Consider the following 25,145-nt stretch of genomic DNA (forward strand, 5'->3'; position numbering starts at 1 on the left):
CATGGGGTCCTGCCCCAGCCATCCCACCGAGACCCTGCGATGGTTGAATGCACATCCCAGCATCTTTACCTTCTTCTTGGATTTGAAGACATTGCACCTGAAGACATTGCTAGACCCATCCCTGGCAATGTAGCTGAAGATCTTTAGGTCCTGGGAGTCATGAGACACATAGAATATCCTGCAAAGACAGAAAGGAAGGGAAGATATCAACATACATATTACCCACAGGCCCAGGAGACTGCCGAGGCCACAGCCAGTGCTTCCCAGGGCATGGGGTGCTGGCAGATGCCCAGCCTCTGCAGCACATCCCTGCTAAAGCCCATTAGAAAATTTTTTGGCAGTGGTTTTGCCTTGGCTGGAAAATTAGCCTGCTGACTTGGCAGCAGCAAGCATTCTGCAAAGGCAGCATGGGGCTTTCTCCGCTCCGCCCCCAGGTACAGGAGTCCCAGAGCCCTCCAGGGACAGAGAAGAGCAAACCTCACCCCTCTGCTTTGCCTGCTCAGAGAGCTGGCCTCCTTACTGGGGTGCCTGCTGCTCCCTCCCTGGCATGGCTGGGGCCCTTTCTTGCTCCCATCAGCTTCCCCAGGACACGGACACCTCATGCTCTTAGCTTTTGCCAGCAAGATGGAAGAAGAGCGATGGGCAGTTTTGGAAAGCACAGCACGTGAGGGGAGCTGCCCTCTGTGGCGACAGCAGCAGCTCCGCACAGTCGGTCCCCAGTGTGGTGCTGGTGTGGCATGGGGTAAGTGGCACGGTGGAGCCACACGAGCCTCTGTCCCCTCACCAAGCAGGCTCACCTGTAGATGGGATCGTGCATGACGAGCATTTTGTTCTCATCCCAGGCCCATTCTTTTTTCTGCAATGAAAGAAGCTGAAAATGAGTACGTCAGATGCTGCCCCTGAGATCAAGGACAGGGCAGACCATCCAGGGACAGACCCGGGAAGCTCTTGTCACAGCTCTGCTGCTTTTCCCCTGCAACCCTTTGCCAAGGGACAGGTCTTGATGGGGACCAGCCATGTCCCACATCACCTCCCATGTGGGCCCCTGAGCCTCTTCTACACCTGCATCAGGACTGGCTCAGCCACCCTGAGAGTACTGGCCCATCCGAGGCTGATTCCAGCCCCTCCCTCCTTCTCTCAGTGCACCAGTACCCCAGAAATTCAAGGATGCTGCAGGTCCCTGCACCGTGAGGGGAGGGCTCCTGCTGCTGAGGCACGGCTGCCTACCTTCTTCTTCTTCTTCAGAATGACCTTCACGCCGTCCACCGACACAATGAGACTCACTTTCTTCTTCTTGATATTCTTGGCTTTAAACTCATACTGCGGGAGATGGAAGAAAAACCTGAATTAGCCTCCCGGCACCAGGAAAGCCCCAGGGAGGACTGAAAAGGCTCTGCTGGGAAGGGGCGAGAGGGACAGGGAAAGGTTTCCCTGATCCCAGATGACTCCCTGAGCACATGCCTCCATCAGCCTGCGCACCCACACTAGGACAGCACAGGGGGGGCCCTGCAGTGTCCCCATGCCCAGCAGCTGGAGGAGCACACCCCAAGGCAGGCTGGCTCCTGGATGTGGATAATGCTTTGCTCAGCTCAGGATGCTGCTGCAAACATGAACTGGTGTTTTCCACTTGCTCTGGCCCTCCAAAGGGCTGTACTTCCCTGGAAAGAGACTGCCACCTCCCCGGCACTGCCAGCCCCCAGGGCCGGCCGGTCTGCCCTGCTGGCTTGTGGCCATTGCTGAGCTCTGGTAAAGGAAACGGCATTTCGAGTGGGGGTTATTTTTGGGCTCAGTATAGAACTGAAGGTGATTACTGAGGACTCTTTGAACCTCCCTCTCCAGGGGAGATGGGATAATGCAATTACCCACTTGAATTAGAAGTCGCTGGACAGGAAAAAAACCCAACAGGAACTTTCAAGGATCAGTGACTAAACACAAAGCTCTGGTCCAGCTCAGGGAGAGAACTAGAGCCCCCAAAATTCAGCCACTTTAGCATTTAGATTCTTACAGGCAGGGAGGGGGCTGGCAGGGGAATAGGCTAGATGAGCCATTTAGGCTGAGCAACCTCCTGCGGTGGGACTTTTGGGGAGTCCCATAACCAGTCTGCCACGGGTGCACCCACATCAGGTACCCGGTGTGCTGGTCCCACACGCAGGGTGCTGTGCACAGCCATAGGGACAGACCCTCTGTGCCTGCCCAGCAGCAGGAAAGCCCAGCAGCGGGAAAGCCCCGCATCCTGCACATCGCACACCCGAGGAAGAAGAATTTAATTTATCCTCTCATTATTTTGCCAGTTTCTCTGCAGAGGGAGCACAAGGCAGGCGCCCCGATGCAAAGCTCTGCCTCCAGTCCGTGCCGAGCCTCGAGCCTTGGTGTGACATTTCCAGCACTGCATGATGTATTAACTTTGGCAGCCAGAACCAGCAGGCAGGAAAAGCTGCTGGCCCTGACCTGTGATCGAATGATAAAAGAGCTGAAAGTATAATTCCTCAAAGCCATTTTAAAGTCCACTGATGGGGATGGGAGATACAGATGACTCAGAAAACAGCAGGGGGGGTGGGGACGGGACACAGCTCTGCCCCCCTCAGTGCACAGACCAGGTGAGTTGTACAAGCCCACCCACTATGGGGCTGAAGCCGTGGTGATGGGCTCGAGAAAAAGCAGAGCTCAGGCTCCCATCATGGCTACAGCCAGCCTCAAAATCCCCAGCACATACCTGTATGCTGCTTGCAGGGCTCATTCTGCAGGGAGAAGGGTCTCACCAAAAAGCCCATCAGGGTCCCTCTTGTATTCCCCTTCTCTCATAGTCCCCTTCCCCATCGTTACAAGCAGAGGTGAAACCGCATCCAAGAACTCCCTCTCTGAGCCTTGCTAAGACACCAATCCAATAGCGAGGTCACAGCAGTGTCTGGTACCTAACACTAAAGAAATGTCTTGACTTAGCTCTGTAAAGGTGAGCTCCAGCCCAGCTACCTTGCATTAATTAACCCAGCAGCACCTTCTAAAGCTCTGCATGCCGTTGTTTCAGGAGCCGTGGCTGAGCTGGATGCTCTCTGCAGCACCCACAGTGATGCATGGCACCTTGTGGAGCTGCAGCCTGATGTTATTGGTCCTAACCATCATTGATTATAAACAGCAAGTTGCATTTCCACGTGCCTGGAGCGTGGGGTTTTCTAGTTCTGGGCCATCCCAAGTGCTAATTAATGATGGGCTTGGGAAGAAACAACAACCCTGAAGAAATATCTCAGGGGTAAGAGACTGATTTTTAGCCTGGTTTGGGGGTGAGTAACAGCCCCAGGACAGCAATGCAGACAGGCCAGGATGTTTCCACAAAGATGCGACCTCAGGCTCTGGCACTTGTTTTCAGGACAGAATGCAGATGCAAAGCTCCTTGGAGAAGCGTCCACAATCCCTGGCTGCAAGGCAAGGCAATTCTGCCCGGGCTCGCCCCGAGCCTGGCATAGCGGAGTGCCATGGAGAAAGCTGTTTTGCCTCTGCCACGCTGAAGCCCAGTCCCTTTGTGTTGACAGCTCACGGCAAAACTCCAATGAGACTGACTGGATCAAAGAAGTCAAATTCTCAGACAGGTCGACCAGACCAGAGTTGTTAAGCCCTTGCATAAATCCAGGCCCTTATCCTGATGCCGAGGCAAAAGCAAAGCTCCTTTGCAAGTCCGAGCCATGCGCTTAGAGAGCTACGGCACATCCCGCCCCAACCAGAGCTCACAGGCGCAATCGCTCCGACGAGTTCAGATGCTCTTTGGGACACATTTCCCATTCATGAAGCGCAGCTCTAGCCAACTAAAAATCTTAATGAACTCATGCCCACTGGGGCTTTAATGAAACACTAACCATAATTTAATAACAAATTAGCACGGAAGAGGATTCAATAAAACAGCAATTCCACTGAGCCGCCACACACATCCCTGGGCTGCGCAGGGCAGCATGCCGAGTCCCACCGGCCAGGAGATGCATCGCTGGTTTTGAGGGGCTTTCAAATTTGAGTTTGGGTGAATAGGTGCAAGAAAGCGAGGAAAAAGGACCCAGGAGAGAGGAGCAGCAGACCAAAACCAAGAGGAAGCTCTGCAGAGCCTGGCACACCGTTCTTAGGCTGCCACCCCACTTCTTACAGCCACAGTGTGCAATTTGCTCTTTGTTCACAAAGCTAATTCAGCAAATCAGCGGGATTTAACCCCAAGCAGTACCTGTGGCTAGAGTCCAAGGGGGCATCAGGCTTATGTAGTTCCTCTATGTGAGATTTGAGCCACAGAGACTGTAAGGGATGAACCCCAAACTGCGCAGGGCAGAACCTGTGCTCAGACCTGCCGGCTCATGGCGCAGCAGTTCATGTTGGCAGTGACAGCAGCTGCCACAGCCAGCCCCGCTCAGTGCCCTGCCATGCCAGGGTACTGCTTGCTGGTTACGGCAGGAGAAAGGCACGTCTCACCACAAGTCCTTGCACACCCCAGCAAGCCCCCGCAGCTCCCGGGAAGGCAGTGGCTGATGGTCACAGTCAGCCGGAGGCACTAGGCGAGTGCCAGGAGCAGTGCTTGGGGCTGGGCTGGCTGCCCTGCGTGCACCCTGGCATTCCCCAGCCCGGGAGGGGTGGCTGGCCCTCTGCTATCTCCTTGGACTTCTCCGAAGCAATGGCAAATCCTTCCCATTAGCAGACTACAGGTGCCGGTATGGGCTTTTTGTTCCTGCTGGACATCTCAGATGGTCTCACTGACGTGGTGCACATCGACAGGACCTGCCCTTGCTAACACCTGCCCTGCAAGCCTCTTTACTTAATGGGGCCACAGAAAACATCTCTCTGTACAACTGATCAGGACCTCCCTGGCTTGGAGTTATTGTTGACCACAGCCTGTCTGCCCTGGGCACAGAGTTCTGCTGGGTCTGCCCACATCTGTCAACATCCCTCCTTCTGCTGGGGAACAGAGAGGGATGCAAAGCATTAAGATTTTAGCTTTCCCTATTGCTGGGAGGAGAGCAGAGGTGATGGCAAGGTTTGGAAATGCCACCGAAGGGACTTTGAGATGGTCTGCACAGCCTCAGCAGCTGCTGCTGAATCCAAACCCAACAGGCACTAGCTGACCCAGGGGAGAGGAAAACCTGCACATTTCCAGGGGCACCGGACCAATGCCATACACCCTTGCTGGGAACACGCCTGCATCCCCAAAGATGCACTAAAATCCACACCATGGCTGCTAACGAGCTTCTCACTGAGCCCACAAGCAAAGCAAAAGGGGGGTTTCTCAAAGCACACCAGCCCGGAGCCTGCCCTGCTGCTGGGAGAGGAGGGGGATGCTCAGGGGGAGCTTGCTGTGCATTGTGACAGGAGCAACAGGAGCGCCTCTGCAACTAGGTGCAGGGAGCTGGGTGACAGCAATTCACTCCGTGCTCTCTGGTACCCGCATTTCTGATTTTAAGTGACTACTTCAGGACAAAGACCCCCCACATTTCCCTCCACTGAGGGAACCAGGATGGTATCTCAGCTACCGATGCTCCAGCTCCAGCCTACTGTTAATAAAGAAAATTATATAGAATAATTATCCAGCGTCGATCAAGGAAAGAATGAAGATTTGTGCAACTTCCCCAGGATCCCTTTTTAGTTTCACACCACGCAGCATTTCACTGCCAAATGGTGTAACAGTCAGAGGGAGCTTTCTTGGCCTTCAACCCAGGTAGTTTGCCCATCTTGGGGTATGATTCGGATCTTTAAATGTCTGTAATAATACCGCAAGTTCGGTTAATTCTTGGCTACAGCAATGTGGCAATCCTAGAAGATAGATGGGAAATAATTTCAGGGAAATACACAGAAAATGGAAAGAGCGGAAGAGACACCAGTCTGTTCCTGGACTTGCACAGCTCCACAGTCAGTCTCCAGCTGAAGCTCTAAGCACTCTACTAAAATTTTTAAGCACGCATTGAAAATGAACCTATGAGAGAGATATATATAAAAATAATCAAGAAAAAAAGTACAGGTGGTCACACTAATAAAAAAGATCACTCATAACCCAAGCAGCTAAGAGGTGAATACAGATTATCCATTAATTTTACACTGCCCACAAAGAAGAGGTTCATCTTCCCAATTAGAAAAGAAACGTCCATTTAATCAGATCATGAGCACCTTACCATTCACCTGAGGTTAGTAGTAGTCTATTTTCAACATTTGCCTTTTATGCAGAGTTCACTATTTAAATAACTTTAGATGGAAAATAACGGCAGCTGGGGTATGCATCATTGTGCAACATATTCCTACTGGTGGAGTATTAAAATTGCCCTTTCTGGAGAACAGAGTAACATATGTTGCTTAATAGAGAGCGCATGTAACCTTGTCAGCTTAGAGTAAAATTGTGTATGAATCCAAGTATTACGGGTATGTGTGAAAAGCACAGAAAACTCAGCATCCTTAGAAATGTGTTATCCATCCCTGTCACGCTGTTTCTACACAGTAAAAGTGTAAGAAAACTTGTAACCACGCACTGCACACTAGGTTAGGCAGATCAGACACTAAAGAGGAGAGATGATGTCTTTCTAGATTCATCATATTCCCCCACCCCACCCCCCCACATTCTCAAGCACCTGAAAAAAGTTAACTTGAATAAAACTGGCCCCATTTTATTCCAGCCCATCTAAACTGCGGCGGGTACAGATTTAAGTCTGCCCACTAGCACTCTCCATCACGAAGGGAAGGTACCAGGAATATGGTACCAGGAATATGGTCAGGTTGTGCTAGCAGAACACAAATAAACAGAAAATTTTTTAATGAAGTTCCCCTAAATGCATCGAGCTGTCCCTGTCCCCTTCCATCCTCTATCCTCTTCCTCCTCTTCCTCATATTAAAAAAAAAAAATTACAAGCTTGTGCTGGGGAAAGAGCAGTGGTTTGAGAATTAACAAAATTCGGTGCTACTCTGCTAGCTTGGGAGGCAGGAGAAAAAAGATCTGCTGTAAGAAATAGCAGAGAAAGGGGGGTATTTTTCTGCCAGAAAACTGTATTTCTTTGTGTTTACATGAAAGGACACAAACCTGAGCAAAGTGGCATCTGGCAGAGCCCCTTAGCTGAGGGCGAAGGGCTGGCTGGCCAGGACCCTCCGACCTGTGCCTGCTGTGATGTCCCCGCAGCTCTCCCATGGCTCCTGCCACCCTTTGTCATGGGGACCCAACGGCAAGCACAGGGCTGGCGCTGGCCGGGGAGCGGGGCAGGGTGCTGGGAGCCGGTGCCCACTCCCTTGGCTCCTCCTCGCAGCTGCCTGGCACGGCAGCTAATAAAATACCTTCAGAGTTAGACTTTAACCCAAGGTCAGCTCAGGCTAACGAAAGACGTGGCAGACCAGTGAAAGCACTTTGGGGGGAGGAGTGGTTACTGGTTCTCTTGATGAAGAATTAACTTATTGCAAAATGACAGCTGAGGCACAGGCTCCACAGCTCCAAGTATTAATGACCGTGGGGGGAAACCACATACCTTGAAACTTCTGCTGCTGAAAACACAGAGAATGAAAGTAAATCTCAGAAAGGTACAGGAGATCAGGCACACCCCGCAGGAGGGAAGCCTGAGAAACCCTGCTAGGATCCTAACAGCAGTAATTGGGAGGAACGGCTAACGGCGGCACTGTGCAGGGGACAAGGACTTCGCTTTACTGAACACACAAGGAAATGGCACCAACACTGGTGCCCTTGGATGACTCACAGGTGCCCGCAGGCTGTGCAGGAAAGGGAACCTGGGAGGGACACAGGCCCCCTTCCTGGCCAGGGGTGCTGAGCTGCCCAGCCGATGGGCTTGGAAAGCAGAAGGAGCAGGTAGGCAGCACCTGCTGCCCGCTAGCCCTTTGTGGGGTAAACAACATGCAGAACTCAGTGCCAGGGTCCTGCCGAAGCACTGGCAGCACACCGCAGCCAGGAACATCTCATTGCTTCTTTTTTTTCCTTCTGGTGCTTTGCTAACTGGAGGAGAAGCGGGGCTTCCAGTGATGGAGGGGCTGCACCACCTCGAGGCAGGCAGCGCAGCGAGCACAGGACGGTGACGTGCCTGTGGGTCCTGTGAACCAACAGCTTCCTGGGCCCAAAGGCTGGCAAAGCCCACGCGTCGGCAAGGCACACGCTGCGCCCAGCTTGCCAGGTGCAGACACGCTGTGCGCTGGGACTGGCGCCACACATACAGGACGCATCAAATGCAACCCTGCCCGATAAGGATGCGCTGCAATGCCACTGTGCAGGATGAGTACTCATTAGAATCACACGGTACAAGCCCAGACAGGCTTATGTGGGCAAGAAAGCAGCACAGAGAAAGGTTTCCTGATGAGTTTCAGCCGGGAGCACTGGCCATCCAAGAGAAGTGTAAGCATTTCTGCTAAATGGGAGAACACGACCAGTATCTCTAAACGCAGTGGCAGAAAGATAAGAGCACTGGAGAGAAAGAGAATAATTTAAAATACAGCTTTGGCACAGCAGCAGACAGATGCAGCCTGGCCAGGAGTAGCCTCGCAGATCAGAAGAGAGTCCCTGACCCACACGGGTCTGGGAATATCAGAGTGGCGTGTGGCAGGCAGCTGGGCACAGCCTGCCACGGGGCAGGGAGCGCAGGCAGCACTGCCTCTCCCGAGAGCACGGCTGTCAGGCGGGCAGGGCAGCGGAGAGCCGGGGGTCCTGCCCTGCCCGCGGGGTCCCCAGGCGTGCAGCATCACTCCCTCCCGCTGCGGGCTGCTGCTCCCACTAGCACAAAGGCACATGCCAGCCCGCCCCTGCCCACCTCTCCTTCGTGCATCGCCCCAGCTCTACCGTGGCAGCAGCAGATGTCAGGGGATAAAGCAGCTGGAAAGTGTGATACCTCCCAGGAACGCGGTCAGCTTCATCCAAGAGGCGTTTCTGAACAAGGCTTCAAAACCTGACAGTCTGCTTTTCCAGGCTGCACTTTAAACCCACAGGGACTCAGGCTTGCGGGAGGGGAGCAGGCTGGAATACCTGCTTAGTCTACTAATCTGATCAGCAATAAATGGACTGAAACCCATTTTTAGAAGACTGCCTTAAGCTGCCCTACCAAAGTGCTGTGCTGCTGCCTGTGCCTGTCGAGGACTCCCCTGACCCTTTGCCAGGGGCATGGCAATCCATTGCAGCTCTGGTGAAGACATGTTACCACCTCAATTCCCACATGCAGCTGTAAAGTACATGCTGGCCATGGCCGTGGTCACGCCTGTGCACCACGCACCAGCAGGGGCTCACCCGTGGGATGCCAGCAGCACCTCCCTGCTCTCTCTTGGGGCTGGGAGACAGACAAGGACAGCAGGGAGATTTGGGGATCTCCTTGGTGTGGCCACTTTGCTTGTGCTCCCCTCTCCTGCCACCAAAACCTGGGACAAAACCAGCCTGCAGCACTCGCACTTGCGGTGGGGATGGCTCCCACTGCGGGGCATGAAATCACAGAGATGTTTCGGGGCAGGACCAAGATTCCTGCTGGCTCCATCAGCAAACAACTGCCAGCACGGCATGGGCAAACAAGCTGGATGCCTCTGCCATCCTACCAGCTCAGATTTGAGCTGCTCCTCAGGCTTACATTTCCCCCAACACACTGTCTACACCCCGGTGCTGGTGGTTTTGCCAGTAGCTAGACTTTAATCAAAGGGCATGGTAATTTGGAAGTGGGGGAGGAGTAATGAAGTATTGGATGCTTGTTCTTGGGCTTAACGATGCTTTTTAAAACTCTTCCATGGTTCCACAGAGTTTGCATTTGCACATATGGGAAAATGCAACTCCGAGGTGCATGTGTTTGTCTGAAATAAGATGATTTTGGTTCGTACTGACAAGGTCAATGCCTATTTTCCCATCCAACTTCAGGTTTAATTTTGGTATCCGTCTGTGACGGTTGCGAGTACTGATGGGTATAAATGGGAATCAGTCTAAAAATACCCATGTTGTGAGAGCAGCAGAGTTAAAGTTGCTTCTTTGAAACAATCCCTGGATCACAGCATACCCATTTATCACAGAAAAAATATTTTCCAATAACACTGAATACTTCACAATAAATTCTTTCTGCTTGGCTTGCTATTTCCTACCAGATAGCTGCCTTGATCTGCTTCCGCCAGCCTCCCCTCACCACCTGCATGCTTCACGGGTCGAGGTGGCAAACTGGGTCACATACAAAAGCCATCTTCCATCCGAGCAGTTTCACAGGAATCTCAGAGAAATCAGAACTGGTACCAATTAAATCAATATCAATCATAGGGTTAAACGGAGACGGTTCCTCTAGGAAGCACCTATTCTCACCCCCTCTTTTGCAGACTTCCATTTACAAGATTATTTACCTCCCTTACAGGAAATCCTTAGGGGTTCCATACCTCCTTGTCCCAGTCTTACAGTGTTGTGGTGGTTTGTTTTTTTTTTTTAAATTACATCAAATCAGAGATTCAAAGGAGACCTGAGACACACCAGCATATCCCCCCTCCCAAGGCAGCTTGCAGCCACTCTGTGTGCTGTGGAAGCCCAGCGCTGTGCAGAGGGGTGCAGCAGCACAATGCACATGAGGGATGGAGCCGGTAGTGCAGGAGCACGCTCCCCAGCAACACCCCTCAGCTCCACCCAGCAGCTCATCAAAGCCACCAACAGGTCCCTGCGCACGTGTTATTGTTCACTTCATTGGGGCTTAAGTAATACCAAGCTTATAAAAGAAAGCTGAGAGACCCCATCCCAGCACAACCATAATCGCACACACAGCGATGGCTCCGAGCGGCAGCAACTGCTCATGGGCTGGGAAAAGCAGTGCCTCTCAGCCAGGCCTGAAGGCCAGTGGAGACCGTCCCACAGGCTACCCCCTGCCTTGAAATTTTCTCTAGACTCCTTTCAGAAATCCAAGGAAGTGATAACAGCAGGGACCGGACCTGTGTGGGAGACAGCAGGCTCCCACCTGCCTTCACACGCTGCCATCTCCAATGACCAAGCACAGCGCACACAGATTAACTGGTGCATGGGTGCCTATGGGATACTGGTTGAACTGGTTGCAAAAATAACTAGGCTTTGAGCTGCTCCCTTCGGTTAACAAAAAGAAGGAGCAGGCTCTGTGTGCATCTGCAGGCACTGCTTTCGCACTGCTTTTCACAGCCCTGGAGACAGAAGACAAGAGATGAGCTGTACACATTTTAATATTTACCACCTGTTGCTAAAAGAAGCAGAAGCACATTCCTTGGGAACTCCACATCTGACTGGAATTTGTGGCATTTTTAATTAGATAAGCATTGGTTTGACCTATGCAGGCAAAGGCAGTGGCTGCACTAGCTGTTTGGTGACGGTTCCTCACAATCGCCCTTTGAAGGTAAGAAGCTACAATAGCCTTGAAATGGCCTCTACTCACTCAGCCTACAGCGGTTTCGAACCCATGTGCTAGAATGAGCTCAGCTTAACGAAAAGCATTGCCATTTGCAGAAGTTTAGTCATGCCTGTTTACAGTAATCCCTAATTAAACTCCTGCTTCCTTCTGGCGCGGCAAGAACCGATGCCCTGGGGGACCCCGGGAGCACGCGGTGCCAAGCAGTGCAGGCAGTGCCCAGCTGGGCATCTTCCACCGCCTCAGCAGGAAAACAACATTTCTGTGTTCAAGATTAGCTTTCTTCCCCAAATGCTTTCTTTCTAAGAGGGACCCTGCCTCAAGGCAGCTGAGATCATCGCCACCCCCACGCAGGGGGCTGGAGACCGGGCTGACACTGCAGGAGAGCGCGGAGTCGCCCCAAGTAGGTGAGAAAGAGAGGGGCACCAGAAGAACATGCCCACGCAGTGCTTCAGAAAGGTTTCAGCTCAGCAAAGCGAGCCAAATCAGAACACGGCGAGATTTACACCCTAAGTTGTGAAATACAGGATTTATTTTGGTATTTTTCTACTGTTCACCAAAGAGCTGCTCTCCCACAGTTGCATAAAAAGCTTGAGTAAGACCAGCTGAGAAGGCAGATGAGAACAGCCAGGTGGAATTACAGAATCATAGGATGGTTTGGTTTAGAAGGGACTTTAAAGATCATCTCTTTCCAACCAAGTTACTCCAAGTCCTGTCCAACCTGGTCTTGAGCACTTCCAGGGATGGGGCATCCACAGCTGCTCTGGGCAGCCTGCATCAGTGCCTCAACACCCTCGCAGTAAAGAATTTCTCCCCAATATCTAATCTAAATGTACCCTCCTTGAGTTTAAAATCATTACCCCTCATCCTATGGCTACAGGCCCTACTAAATACAGTGATGAACGGAAGGAAGGCAAGCTGGTAACAGTGTAACTAAATCAGCAATTATGAAATTCAGACAATTAATAAAGAATGAATGAGCAGCAGCATTAAATGCTCGGCACAGCAGAAACAAGCCAGCCCTGTGGGGCTCATTAGATGCTGGCAGTGCTCAACGATGTTTCTGGGTTGTAACTGGAGAAAAGAGGTAATGATTCGTATCACACTTGTTTCACGGTTCCTATTTCAGCAATAACTAATGCAGGTATTAAAAATCATTCACTACATTCTACACGTTAGTCAACAAGTCAGAAGAACGTCCTTTAGAGAGATCTAGAAAGACTTACAGAAAAATTTCCAAGCTAATAAAAGCTCCAAGACTTTAGGCAGAGTTAGAAAACAGCCAGCACAGGACTTCATATCTAGCAAAAGGATTGCAGTACAACTTGGCACAGCATGAGTTCTATGCAAGTTGAAACCCTGAACTATCTCATTGAAATTAAGTGTGTACTTCACAAACCCATCAGTCTGGCTGAGAAACTGAAGAGAATACATGGCCGTTTCCCCCTTTGCGTGCGTTTTGACAAAAAACTTTATCTAAAGTGACCACACAGCCCAGATTAAGGGGCTAAAATCCACCTCACTGGTGGAGCCCCAAATGAAGCAATGACAGACAGGTGACAAAATGGTGCTGTGCTTCCAGGAAACCCCATGGCGAGGGGAGCACAGCAATGCTCACTTTTATGCAGGTCTGGAAGAAAAAAAGAGTATTTGCTCTCCATGTCAAGTGTACAGGAATTCAGCATCCACTCATTTCAGGTTGATTTTACATGGCACTGGCCAAGCAGCCTCCCAAAGGAAAAAGGAACAGAAGCTGCATCCACATGATGCAGAAATGCATCCTAAAAAACCCCTGGAGACATTGATAGGAGTCACCCAGTGGAAAGGACACTGAAGAGCGTGTGGTCCTGGGCACATGAGCAGGGCAACATGTAGCAAAACAGCAAGGTGATACTATCTCAAAACATGCCACTGCTGGAATCACTACTAATACCCATCCTGACATAAAACGTTCTGCTTTATCATACACTTGAAGCAACAGAAAAGAGTTTAGAAAAAAGCAACAGGAACATGAGGCAGGTTTCTCAGACTCTGAAGTGCCAGAGGTTAAAACAAACTCCTTCCACTCAGCTTATCTAAAGAGTAGGCTGGGGGGGACTTGTCCACAGCTGAGACCTGGGACTCGGGGAGAGCTTCGGCACATCGAAGGGTCTTTGACTTTAGGCAAATGGAGAAGATTGACTAACTGGGAGTTGAAGTCGGACCCGTTCAAACCACAGAAAGATGCGTCTGTCTTCCCAGAAAGCTCAACAGGACCTGCACCCTGAATCACACTCACCACCAGCTTTGGGCCAATTACTCCAGATTGCTCTTTTTTAGATACTAAGGATTCCTTAGCATGCATGTAGAGGTCAGCAGAGACGTGCTCTTTGTGTTTCCAGTACTGGAGAGATACGCACGCATCCCCGAAATTCCTTGGGATCAGGGAGTGTTTGAAGGAGTCCAGCACAGTCCCATCCATCATGTTAAGAGGGAGTAACAAAATGTCATTGGAGCAAAATGCCAAAACAAAACTGGAGGCCTTGGAGGGGAAAAAGGCCTTGGCTCTTTATAATGCATATCACTATTGCAATCCAAGAACAACACTGTAAACATCACAGTTTTACTGTGAGCGGGGCTGTTCTCAGTTGAAGAGTTAAGATGAAATTTAACCTTCTTTGCTGCAGTTTCCTGCAATGAATACCTGCTTCAGGCCGATTTTTACAGTTTCCACTGAAAGGGATCTGCAGTTTCCATAGGCAAGCATATGGCAAGGAGAACTGATTTGGCTGGGCCTTTTCTCACCATGTTAAACTCAGGCTGGTGAAAACCAAGTGACAGATTAAGAACCACTAGGATCCTCATTCTCCATTGGGGAAGACTGACCTGAGAAGGTTTTCTTCTCCGAAAATTCATTCAAATTTGGCTACATTCTTCATGTAGCATCTTTGCCCAGGGTAGACTTCACTCCAGCCTGGGAAAGTCCAATCCCTCCAAAAATCCCAGTTGAAGCACGTTGCTTCACCCACCGACTATCGTCTACGGGGGCAGCGGGGCAGCCGGGGACCTGGCCTGTGGCTGCAGTGCCGTGCCGAGAAGCAGCAGCAGCCCCTGCACGGCCGTGACGGCCTCCCCGCAGGGTGAGAGGTGCAGGCAGAAGGCGGCAGGGGACCTCCAGGGCTTTCATCACGCTTTGCAGGCTACAGCCCTTCTCCGCTAGGACTGGGAGAGGACTCGACTCCTTTATCTTGTTCTCAGCTGTGCTTGTTCTGCTGTCCTACAATAGACACATCCTTTCCACCAGCTCTATAATTAAACAAGATCCATTCCACAGACCAGCGCACACAATAGTTTTTGCAGCCTCTCCACTTAAAACAGATGCGATCCTTTCCTCTGCTCCCGCACACCGCAGGAACACACCGTTACGCACCCGCCCTTACAGCTCTCACAGCCACAAACCCCCGTGCCAAAATCCTTCGCACCTTGCTGCAGGCTGCAAGGCAGGCTCTGACACTGCTCTTCCCCCCGACTGTTTGGTGTACAGCATCCCCTGGAACATCTTCCTGCCGCAACAAGCCAAAACCACCAAAAATTTATTTTAACAGTGAAGAAACTGGGGCACGTGGCATTTTTTTGCATGGCTGTAAATCTGCGTTTTGCCTCTCTTCTAAGGTGATGCAGCAGAGAACAGTTCAACAAATTAAATAAAGAGGTCCCTGGCCCTCCAGGACTGGCAGGGAAGCACGAGAGCAGAAAGAATCACACACAAGAGTAGCATGTAAAGTGTTGGCTTCAGCTTGGTTTGATTTTAATTCAGTCCGGTTCCCTGCGCAGAGATGCCTCCCTCGGAAGGAGTCTGGCAGGTCACTTAGTCTCCCCATGCCTCAGTTTCTCATCCATAAGACAGATACTAAATACTGTTTGACCTGTGACCCCCTGCTTATTAGTGGTTTTTTTACTCTTTGCTCTCCTTTTCCTAAGCTATTTCTCCCCCTAATCACAGAGCAAGAGCCAGGTGTCATCTCTGGACACACTCATGCCTGGCTGGAAGAGGCAGCTGCCCAGGATATGGCTGCCCATGTCTCTCCTGCTCAGGTCCGTAAACTCCAGTGTTCAGCACAAGGCAGCACTTGGACCCCGCTCCATCCCAAGAGTAAAATGCTGCCATTGTGGCAGCAAACCGATGAAAGCCCTGATATATTAAAAAACACAGGAAAATTCCATGTTGTGGTAGAAGAAAAAACCTCCAAATAAAAGCAATGCCATGGGTGTGAAGAGACACACCCTCAAAGGAACTGGAAAAGAGGGATGGGTCCAGCTCTCTTCTCCGGCCAAGTACAAAAGTCAGCGGTTCCCCATCTCAGCCCAGAAAGCAGGTAGCCCAACTTTTGTGGTGCTTTTCATCAGGCTACCGGGGCAGTGTGAGAACTACCAACAGAATTCCTTTCTGGCACCTTCTGTGCTGCTCAGGGAAGTGCTGGGAGATGCTAGGATGAGTTGCAGACCCTGAAATCAGCCATACCTCAGCGTACCCCTCTCAAACCCATTTCTCCTCCTCTCAACCACCTCTCAGGTCTGCCAGGAGCTCCCTCTTACATGCAGTTTGGAATTTACTCTAAAATGCAAAGGTAAGTGGAGATGTTATCTTTGCTAGCAAGTTTCTAGCAGTAGAAGAGACTGTCACCTCTTCGTGACAGTGGTGGGGCTGGAGAGCACTGAGCTGGGTGCATTACGGCTGGTGACACTGAACACAGTCCCTTCCCTCAGTAATAATACTTTCTGCAGAGGTTTATGCAGGTTAGAGGGTCAGGCAATCAAAGGCAGCTCTGTCACCTTGCAGAAGGAGCAGAGAGCTATCAAAGGACAATGGTTTCTGTAAGCACTCTTCAAACCCTCACAAACAGCAATTACTAGTGCCCTCGTGACCCCAAAGCTCCCAGAGCAAGCTGCAGACCTCCCCCTTGACAGCCAGGCTAAATCCGTTCATGCCCGTGAGCCAGAGCATGTAACACATCACTCCTTTCTTGGCAGGAGGAAAAGCCAGAGCAGGCACACAGGGAGCAGGAGGGCGACCTGGGCACCGCTGGCAGCTTCCACAGCATTTGCAGAAGGTTCTGTGCATCAGTGCTCCAGCTACGCCACGTTCCCGCAGAAAGCAAGGTTTGCAGCACCAGACTGCCCTGCTTCCAGTGCAGCTGAGCCCTGGCACTGAACTGGGCCTGCTGTGCTACCAAAACCGCGTGTGCAATATGGGAGCCTCAAAGGAAGGAGCCACGGAAAGCCGGGGGCACCTCTCCAGCACACAGTGACACCCCTGCACGTGCTCTGCTGAGCCCAACAGGTAACGAAACCCATCAGTGCAATACTTACAGCCTGCCTGAAGTAACGTTTCCAAGGAAGAACACGCATGAAGCAGGAGTGAGAGGAGGGAGCACAAGGGCACACAAGGGGACAGACATTTGTGAAATGACTTTAGGTGTTGGCCATGAATTTAGAGGGGGGGTGGGAGCTGGCAGAGTAGCACCTGGCTGAGAAGGAGCAATGCGAAGGTCTGCCCTCCCCCCCATGCTCAGGGAGCCTGGCAGATGTTATTCCCCGTCCTCTCCCTTCAGCTCCCAGCAGACACTTGCCAATGGCTCAGGCATCGGCAAGCTGGTAACTTGACTCACGGCGAGTGCCGGTGGGGAAAGCCCCCAGCCTGGGAGTGAGATGAGTCACAGGGAGCCACTGCCGGCTTTCAGAGAAGGAAGCCCAGCCGAGGAAAGGCCAACCCAAGCAAACACAGGGCAAGGATGTGTGACAGAGATGCAGAGGACACAAAGCACTGCTGCCTCCCAGCTTTCTGCCAGCAGCTCCAGTCCCACCCCAGGCTCAGTGCCTACTTGGCTCCAGCCCTCTCAAAGGCATTTGACTGGCTACAGGCCAGCATCGCCCACCAGGGCATCACTGCTTGCACTGGCATGCCCAGTGTCAGCTGATGTGTTCCTGCCAGAGCACTGCCTGCCCCTGGGACACTCGCCCAGATCAGAAGTGCTGAGCTCCTCAGAGAGACAGGAGGTATGGGGAAGACCACGTGCCAGCATGCACCTCCTGGCTCACTAGCTTTCCCAAAGCACTCTCCCCCACCTGGGTTACAGTTTCCTTCATCCTCACTGGTTCCACAACTGAGCTCTCCGTCTGGCTGGGAACCCCCTGCTCTTTCCCAGGCTGGACCCCCTGCCACCAAGCTCCCCTCCCCACCATGGTTTGGAGACTGGCCACAAGGGACGTGCTGCTGCCCCAACCCTAGCAGAGGATTCTTAGCTAAGGTACTGCTGAAAGCCAACAGACAATGAGCTTATCATGACTTATTTATGAGGCCAGCTACTGGGGGAAGAGGAACGTGCCTGTTCCTCGTCTCCTCGGGACCCATCATGTTGCACATCTGGCTGAGCCCAGTCATTCCTGCCACTGCGTGACCCAGCAAGCCTGGCAGACAGCTGGCACAGGCAATACTTGCTCACATCTGCCCGGGAGTGCCTTTCCGAAGTCCCTCTGGCAAGCAGTGCCCAAAGCCTCATCCCCACCTGGCTTCCCCAGGGGCTCAGACCTTGCTTTCCATCGTTAATGTCTCACACCACACCTTCTTACCAGTTCAGATGCCTGCCCTCTGCCACATGGAATCATTCACCTCCTTCAACTTCTAATTTTACTACACATGCATTACAACAGAGCCTATGTACAACTCACACTACTTAACACTGCCAGTAACCTTCAAAGCATCACTGGAAAGCACCTGCCGCACCCTGGCCATGGTATTAAAACAGAGAGCAAAGCCAGGGCCACCACGCTTTGGCCAGCTCTCCTGGAAACCATCCTTCCCCTATAGGTAGTCTTGGTTAAAAGGCTGCTCCAGTGAATCTGGGTACTAATTTAATCAGTTTATTCATTAAATACTAACCACAGGATGAGATCCTGACCTATTTCATGCAATCAAGTAGGCAGCACGTTGGTAGCAAGAGCAGACTAGCCGTTATTTCATTAAGAAGTTAAGTGGCGTTGGTGGTGCCGGGAGAAATACAATGAACTTGCCCGGAAGCCTTCAGTCTTTTTACTGCGATTGTCAGAGCACTGAAAGAGCAATTGAAATTATTACAGATATCCCTTCGATTCCTCCCAGATCTAATACAACGTAATCTTGTTCATCTGGGATAATCACATCAAGTCATTAGCCCGGCGATAATTCACCTTGCGCGGAGTGCCTTGGCAAAGAGCAGGCTGAGCTTTTCGGGAGGCCAAAGCTTGAGCATCTCCTGGCCAGCCTGCTGCCTGCCTGCAGGTCCCCCACGGGCAGCCAGGGGTGGGCTGCCCCCAGGCAGGGCTCTTGCACGCAGGGCCAGCTCACTTTCAAATCCTGCTCTGCTTTACAGCAGGGACATCCATGCTGCTCGTTGCATGATGAAAGAAAAAAAACCAAAAAAAAGGAAAAAAAGGAAGGCATCATTGTAAATGACCCAACGCTTTTAAAAACTCGCCATGGCAGAACAGGGATATCTCAGAAATATTTTAATTAAATGAGCTCAAACTACACCAGGTGCTCTACACAAATAACTGCCCGCATGCACTAATTTTCACACCAGTCCGACTGTGCATGTGGCTTAGCAGAGGATGCAAAATCTAGCTTTAAACAAGCTTGTTGAAATTCAGCAATTTTGCCAATTTGCTAAATCAGAGCTCAGCTATGCAAAGCAGCATAAGTTCCACAAGATCAGATGTACCTGACAGAGTAGGAGGCGTAGAGGAGCTAGATTTTAAAATACTTTAAATGTCTCCTTGTTCTGAGCCTGCAAAACTCAGCTGGACGCTTCCCAGAAACAGGCTTGCAGAAGACTTCCACAGAAGCAGCTTTTAAGAAGTGCCTATATAGGACTTCATCCTTTCTGGCACCAAAGAAAACCTGGATTAAAGCTGCACTAAGCAATCCAAGCAGCAAAAAAAGGATCATTCCAAATTCTCTAGAACGACCGCACCAAGCCCCAGCCAGGTAGCACTGGCGACATGCCAGGAGCACAAAGAGGAAAGCATTTGCATATATTTACATCACGACAACATGAAAAATATACAGTTATCCTTGTCATTTAGGGCCCCATGTGCTTAGCCATTCTGGAAAGAAAAGAAAACAAGAAAGGATGTCTTGCAGCTAGCTCAGGCACTTTAAACTGCCCATAGTCCTCATGGTTGGGAAGATGCATCAATTGGGCTCTTGCTCTCCCGTACCATAACACCCTCTTTGGCAACTGATAGGTGTACGACCTGTCCCAGACCACTCTCATGAGCTCCCATGTGAGTTTCTCAAGCCTTGCCCGTGACCGGCGCAGAGCAGAAGAGCACTGTGACCTCTGGGCTGCTGCTTCCCAGGAGAGCCTGGGCAAGGAAGATCCCCCGGGCACACCCCAACAGGACAGGCTGGCTGCAGCTTTAACAACCATTTAATTACTGTTGAGCTTAGGATTTTTTGATGTTCAGGTGCCCAACAGGTAACTATCTGGACTTACGGATTGGTTTCTCACACCTTGCATCCTGAGGAGCCAAAGAGCACTCTGAAGGCCAACCTACCCCAGCAGTGCAGGGCATGAAGCAACACAGACCGGGTCACCCTGTTTTGGGATGATGAGGAGAAGGGATTCAGTTGTACAGACACAAGCCCAGCCACTTGCCAGGAAAACAAGTCCTTGCCTGTTGTATTTATGAGTACTGACATGGCAATCAGTGATCTGCAGGAAAGCCAGAAGACATAGCTTTGATGGAAAGCTGCAGCAAACAGCCAGAAGATGTAGGCTTTGGAGGAAAGCTGCAGCTTGCAAAACTGCTGTCCAAGTGCATCCTTGGCACGGCTAATGTCCCATTCCACCGAGTCCTTTCAGGGCTAGGGATTTGCACCAAGACACAGAGCAGGATGGGGCTGTGTCTCTAACAACCCCAGCTGATATCCCAGGAAAGCCCAGCGACAAATAAACAGACATTAAAAGTCTCTCTGGCAGATCTGAGCTGCAAAGCCATGGCCTTTCAATGACTTGCATCTCCCTTGTCTTACTCTATATCAGGGAAGCCCGAGCACGCATTTCAAGCAGGAAAAGCAGGAAGGCAGAGGCAGCTGGCTGAGCACCTCCCCTTCCCTCCTCTCTCCCCTGAGCTGTAAGAATCCCGGGAATTCTCCAACATCCTCCTGCTTCTGGACAGAAACTCTCCCTGCAGCTAGTGCAGTCACCATGGCCATGCCACTGCCAGCCCTTCAGCTGGGGGTAGGAAGGGGATGGCACCCCTGCTTTGCAACACTGATGCCCTGTATGAAACCCCTCTCAATCCAACCCACGAAAGGGACCAGATTTGGGCTTTAGATATATATATAAAAATATATTGCTCTGGTGGAGCCGTTCTGCCCACAGCCGTTGCTCTGCTTTGCTCTAGGGAGAGTGGCAGCAGGGCCCTGCCGGAGCAGGAATTCCAGCAATGCTGGCTATGCTGTGTTCTCCTCTTTGCCCCCAAAGGGTCAGGTCTCCACCTAACCAGGACGCTGGGATCAGCCAGGCCTGAGGCACTTGCCCTGCAGTCCCAGCTGCCAGGGAGGAGAGGGCAGGCAGCACTGCAGGAGCTGCTGCTGCTCATGGCCCCATCCCTCCCTGCTCCCAGCCCAGCACAGGGGTCTTCCAGGGCGCTCTCCCCCTCGGGACCCTCACAGCCAGGCAGCATGCTTCCTCACTTCTTGACAGGATCATTTTTTTTTATCATTTAGTAAACAGAGGCAAAGCCCAGCGAGCGGCTAGGGCGAAGGCAGCACTGAGAAAGGGGAGCTGCAGCAGCAGGGCAGCCAGCGAGGGTCCCCCTCCTTCACCAGCAGCCACTAACTCAGAACATACTGGGACACAGCACTTTCTTCCTAAACCAAGGACTGCATTAAAATCCATACAAACCTCAGGGACAGCAGCTGCTTCACACACCACATGCAGAACCACTGCAGCTTGCACCTGACCATCTCCCATTGCTTGCTTTCTGTGCCTAAATAAAATTTTTCTTCCTCTGGTTTCCCCATATCAATATTTTGGGATTACTTTATTCCTTGAAGAACATAACTACCCTTCTGCTTTAAGAACATGCATTCCTTGACCTCCAGCCAAACTGAAACCAGCTTCCAGCACCCAGCTCAGCCAACAAATGCCCTTGCTATGCTGCAGTAACATCTTGCTGCTGGGTGCAAGGCCAGCACAAAACATGGGAAACCAGGGAAGGGCTACAGGACTAAATTTCCATAAAACAAACCATCTTGGCATCCTCTTCACAAACAGCACACCATAACAAATAAACAGGCATTAAAAGTCTCCCTGGCAGATCTGATCTGCAAAATCACGGTTTTTCAATGACTTGCATCTCTCTTGCCTTACACTAGGTCAGGGAAGCCTGAGCACACGTTTCAAGCACATCATTCACCATGAGAAATCATTATTTTACCCTAATTTGTGTCCTTCCCCTGCCCATTCAGAGCTTTACCTATGGATTTTCTCGACTATGGTTAAGTTTATTTATATTTGTCAACAAGGATGCTTTGGTGTTTGGGGTTTTTTTTCTACCTAGGGTTTATTTAAGCCCCCAAAGTTGTGCCCATTCTCCCATACAGCTGTGGAGTTACATGATTTTTGGGGGTGGAGCTGCATTCTTTCAAAAGTCTTATTTTGAAAGGCAGGGAAGGAAACAGCTGTTTATAACAGCTCTTGACACCGTAACAGTTGTTCTGCCCCAAACCTCATCTGGAACCAAGGTGAGCAAACCTAATGCCAGAAAGGACTTCCCAGCTTGTGCAGTGGCCACAACGTTCACCACCAAGAGGACAGGGCAAGGGGTAGGAAAGCTGTTGAGAAAAGCCCACAAAGTATTTACACCCTGAAAATTTGAAACAGATGAGTCTTGCAATCTGTGTCCTTGCGATACAATACTTCTCTTCTTGGGATATGATACTCCTCTCTTCCACTGGTGATGAGAAAAGGGAAAACGAGATTATAGCCTGAGTCCACAGAAGGGGCTGAGAGAGGAGCAGGGTGACAGCAGAGCCCTGGTAGGGCTGCTCAGCTGCACGAGCAGGTCCGGTGCTTAGAGGATCCCATGAGGCCACCAGAAAGACAGCTCATCCATTACTCAACATCCCTGCAAGCATCCTCAGTTCCTTCCAGTTAAGAATGTTATTCCAAGGAGAGAGCCACCCCTGGAAGACAGGGGAGACCCCTTGCTGTGACCCACGGAGCAGACCAAATTCCCTGTGCCTATGGCCATACCACCATGTATGCCAGACCAAGGTCCAACCAAAGGGCTGTCTCATACCTCAAAAAGCAGTCAGGCTTGTGCTGTTTTAACCCTGGGGGCAGCAAGCTCCCCGGGTGTGTGGTTTGCTCACCACCCAGTCTGCCCCTGAACACCTTCCAGTTTGCAGGCGAGAGGCCAGGGAGCACAAGAAAAGCTCCTCTCCTGGCTATCAGCCAAGTGTTACATGGCAAGAGCACCCCGCACCCTGGCTATAAGTATTTTGGGAAGCCAGATGACTTCATTACCAGATGACATCCCCTGACCTACTTGCTGTTAAACAAGCTCGCTGCTGGCTGGCCCCAGCAGCTCATTACTCAGCACTTTAATTTGCACACTGCCATTTACCAGGCACTAACCTGCTGGCATATCCAGGCAGTGCCCAAATTCTCATGCAGCTGAAGCATTGACACAAGCAGTAAAACACAAACAGACCTCTTCCACAAGTAGTTTGCTATTATTTTTTAATTGGGACTGATGCATGAGGAAATCCTCCAAATTGCAGACATGCTACCACGGCACACGGGATGCCCAGGTACCACAGGGGACAGCCAGCGCTAGGGATGCTCCAAACTGACGGTGTGGCACATAAAGCTTGCAGGCATCGTGCTGGATTACATGGAGATCTCAATGGACAGAAGGACGGTGAAAAATACAGAGTTATGAATAACCTGGAGAACAGGATTTATGCAAGTAAAGGCTGTAAGCAGAGAGGGCGGATCGGTGCACCCACCACCCCAACGCAGAAGTGGAACGAGCATCCTCACCACACTCACCCTGATCCGCCGCATGGCCGTCACAATCTCCACCCGGCTGTTTGGCCGCGGCACATCCAGGCTCCCGATGTACTGGGGGGAAAGAAACAGCAGATTAGTTGAGTTTCCATGGCACTGGAAACCTCATAGTCCCACCACGGCCTCGATGGCATGCCTGGAAGGAACCCAGGGACACTTCTGGGGAACAGGTGGTGTTTTGCCCACTGCACCTGAAGCCTTACACGCCTCCCACCATGAAGCTGTTCCCTCACTGCTATGTTTCAAGAATTCAGCAGCCCTTATTCTAAAAGGAAAATAACTTCAGTGATCAGGCCAGCAGGACTCATTCATCTATGCCGCAACCAAAGTACATAGGTATAAGCCAATATCCCCTCGGCTGCACCGAGTCATCTATTAGAGACTTGGATATTGGAATATCCCTAAAATAGCTGGGGCAACCTGTCCTGTGACAGGCCCTTCAGTATTTAATTACAGCACTGTCAAACCCTTGGCTGTTTCTGCAGCAATGCTGAGCCTCCAGGCCAAGCCTCCAGAATAAAGGAACCGCTTTGCTATTCAAAGGGGACCAAAGGCAGCACCACTGTGACCCAGCACAGAGAGATGCCGAACAAAAACCTTTTTAAAAATAAAATAGAAGAGGGCAGATTCAGAAGAAGGATCAGAAAACAGACAAGCGATGAAGAGTCAAAGCTGAGCGCTAAAAACGTGTAGTTAGAAGAAAAGTGGTTTGAGTCTATTTACTAGCCCCCTGTGCTCCCACGCCTCATCTCGACATGAGCGCTGACGTAACCCTCGGCAGCGCAGCACAGGCACTAAAGCTGGCAGGGCTGTATGTTCCTGTGAATACGGCCGTAACCTTCACTGGCACCGTGAAAACCCAGGTCACTGGTTTCAAGCACCAGTAGTTAACATGGTTGAACATGTGCTGGGGTCACCGCACAGGAAGGGGCTGTGGAGAGGGGTTATTTCTCACCCAGCATTGCCACGGGAGTGCCAGCATCTCTCCGCTGGGACGCTGCTGCCATCTCTATTGAGGGCACAGTGTGGGGGCTGTGTGACCCTGCCTGGGCTTAGTGTGTGCATGCTGTCCCAGAGAGCCCTCCTTGCTCACCCTCACGTCTGCACCACAAACTCGACAAGCCCAACCACCCAGCATGGCCAGCCCCAGCTGCCTGGGGTGGAGACAGAGGCAGGCATCCAGCGGCCGGCACCGGGCAGTCAGTGCTGAGAGTAGATGTGAAGACAGAGGATATAAAAATAAACACCAAACAGCTGGCATGTTTGTCACGTGCTGAGCAGGCTGCCACGGTGCAGGGCAGCTTTATGTAAGCAGGAATTAAAGCCCACGATGCACACCACCGGCAACGGCAACATTAACTGCCCAGACCCCAACCACACGACTGCAAAAGCACAGGTTTTGATAAATTTTCAGTCACATCCCCTAAGCAGAGCCTTCCCACCTCTTCAAAGGTTCAGGCCATATTAAGAGAGGCATCTCTGACATCAGTCGATTCTCTTTTCTTACATAAAGTCTGGAAATCATCAATAAAAAGTAGGAGGTGAGGAGGGCTGAGGCAGCCAGAGCCCTGGGCACACGATGACAGTGCAGCACGTAAGGAAGGACCTTCCCCCACCATCCCCTGCCAGGTGAACATCTCAGCTGCTCAGCACCTCTCCCACCCGGCCTCCCCACGCTGCTCTCTGGGTGGGACTGCCCGGCACTGCTTCCCATGCACCTGCAAGGCAGACT

General features: G+C 51.3%; 1 protein-coding gene across 2 annotated transcripts in view; it reads right to left on the reverse strand.

The window, feature by feature from the left end:
* The window catches only part of LOC119155529 (nitric oxide synthase 1 adaptor protein), a 43,086-nt gene that overhangs the window by 9,268 nt on the left and 8,673 nt on the right, over window positions 1-25,145 (reverse strand). Inside the window, exons 2-5 of one of the 2 annotated variants that reach the window (XM_037404337.1) lie at window positions 23,396-23,467; window positions 1,228-1,320; window positions 798-856; window positions 70-178 (exon numbers count right to left, since the gene is read on the reverse strand). In XM_037404337.1, coding sequence (XP_037260234.1) covers window positions 70-178; window positions 798-856; window positions 1,228-1,320; window positions 23,396-23,467 — 333 coding nt within the window. Of the gene's footprint in view, window positions 1-69; window positions 179-797; window positions 872-1,227; window positions 1,321-23,395; window positions 23,468-25,145 lie in introns of both variants that reach the window. The other variant, XM_037404335.1, reaches the window with a different exon arrangement.

This window comes from Falco rusticolus, chromosome 11 (assembly GCF_015220075.1).
Source record: "Falco rusticolus isolate bFalRus1 chromosome 11, bFalRus1.pri, whole genome shotgun sequence".
Lineage (NCBI taxonomy): Eukaryota > Metazoa > Chordata > Aves > Falconiformes > Falconidae > Falco > Falco rusticolus.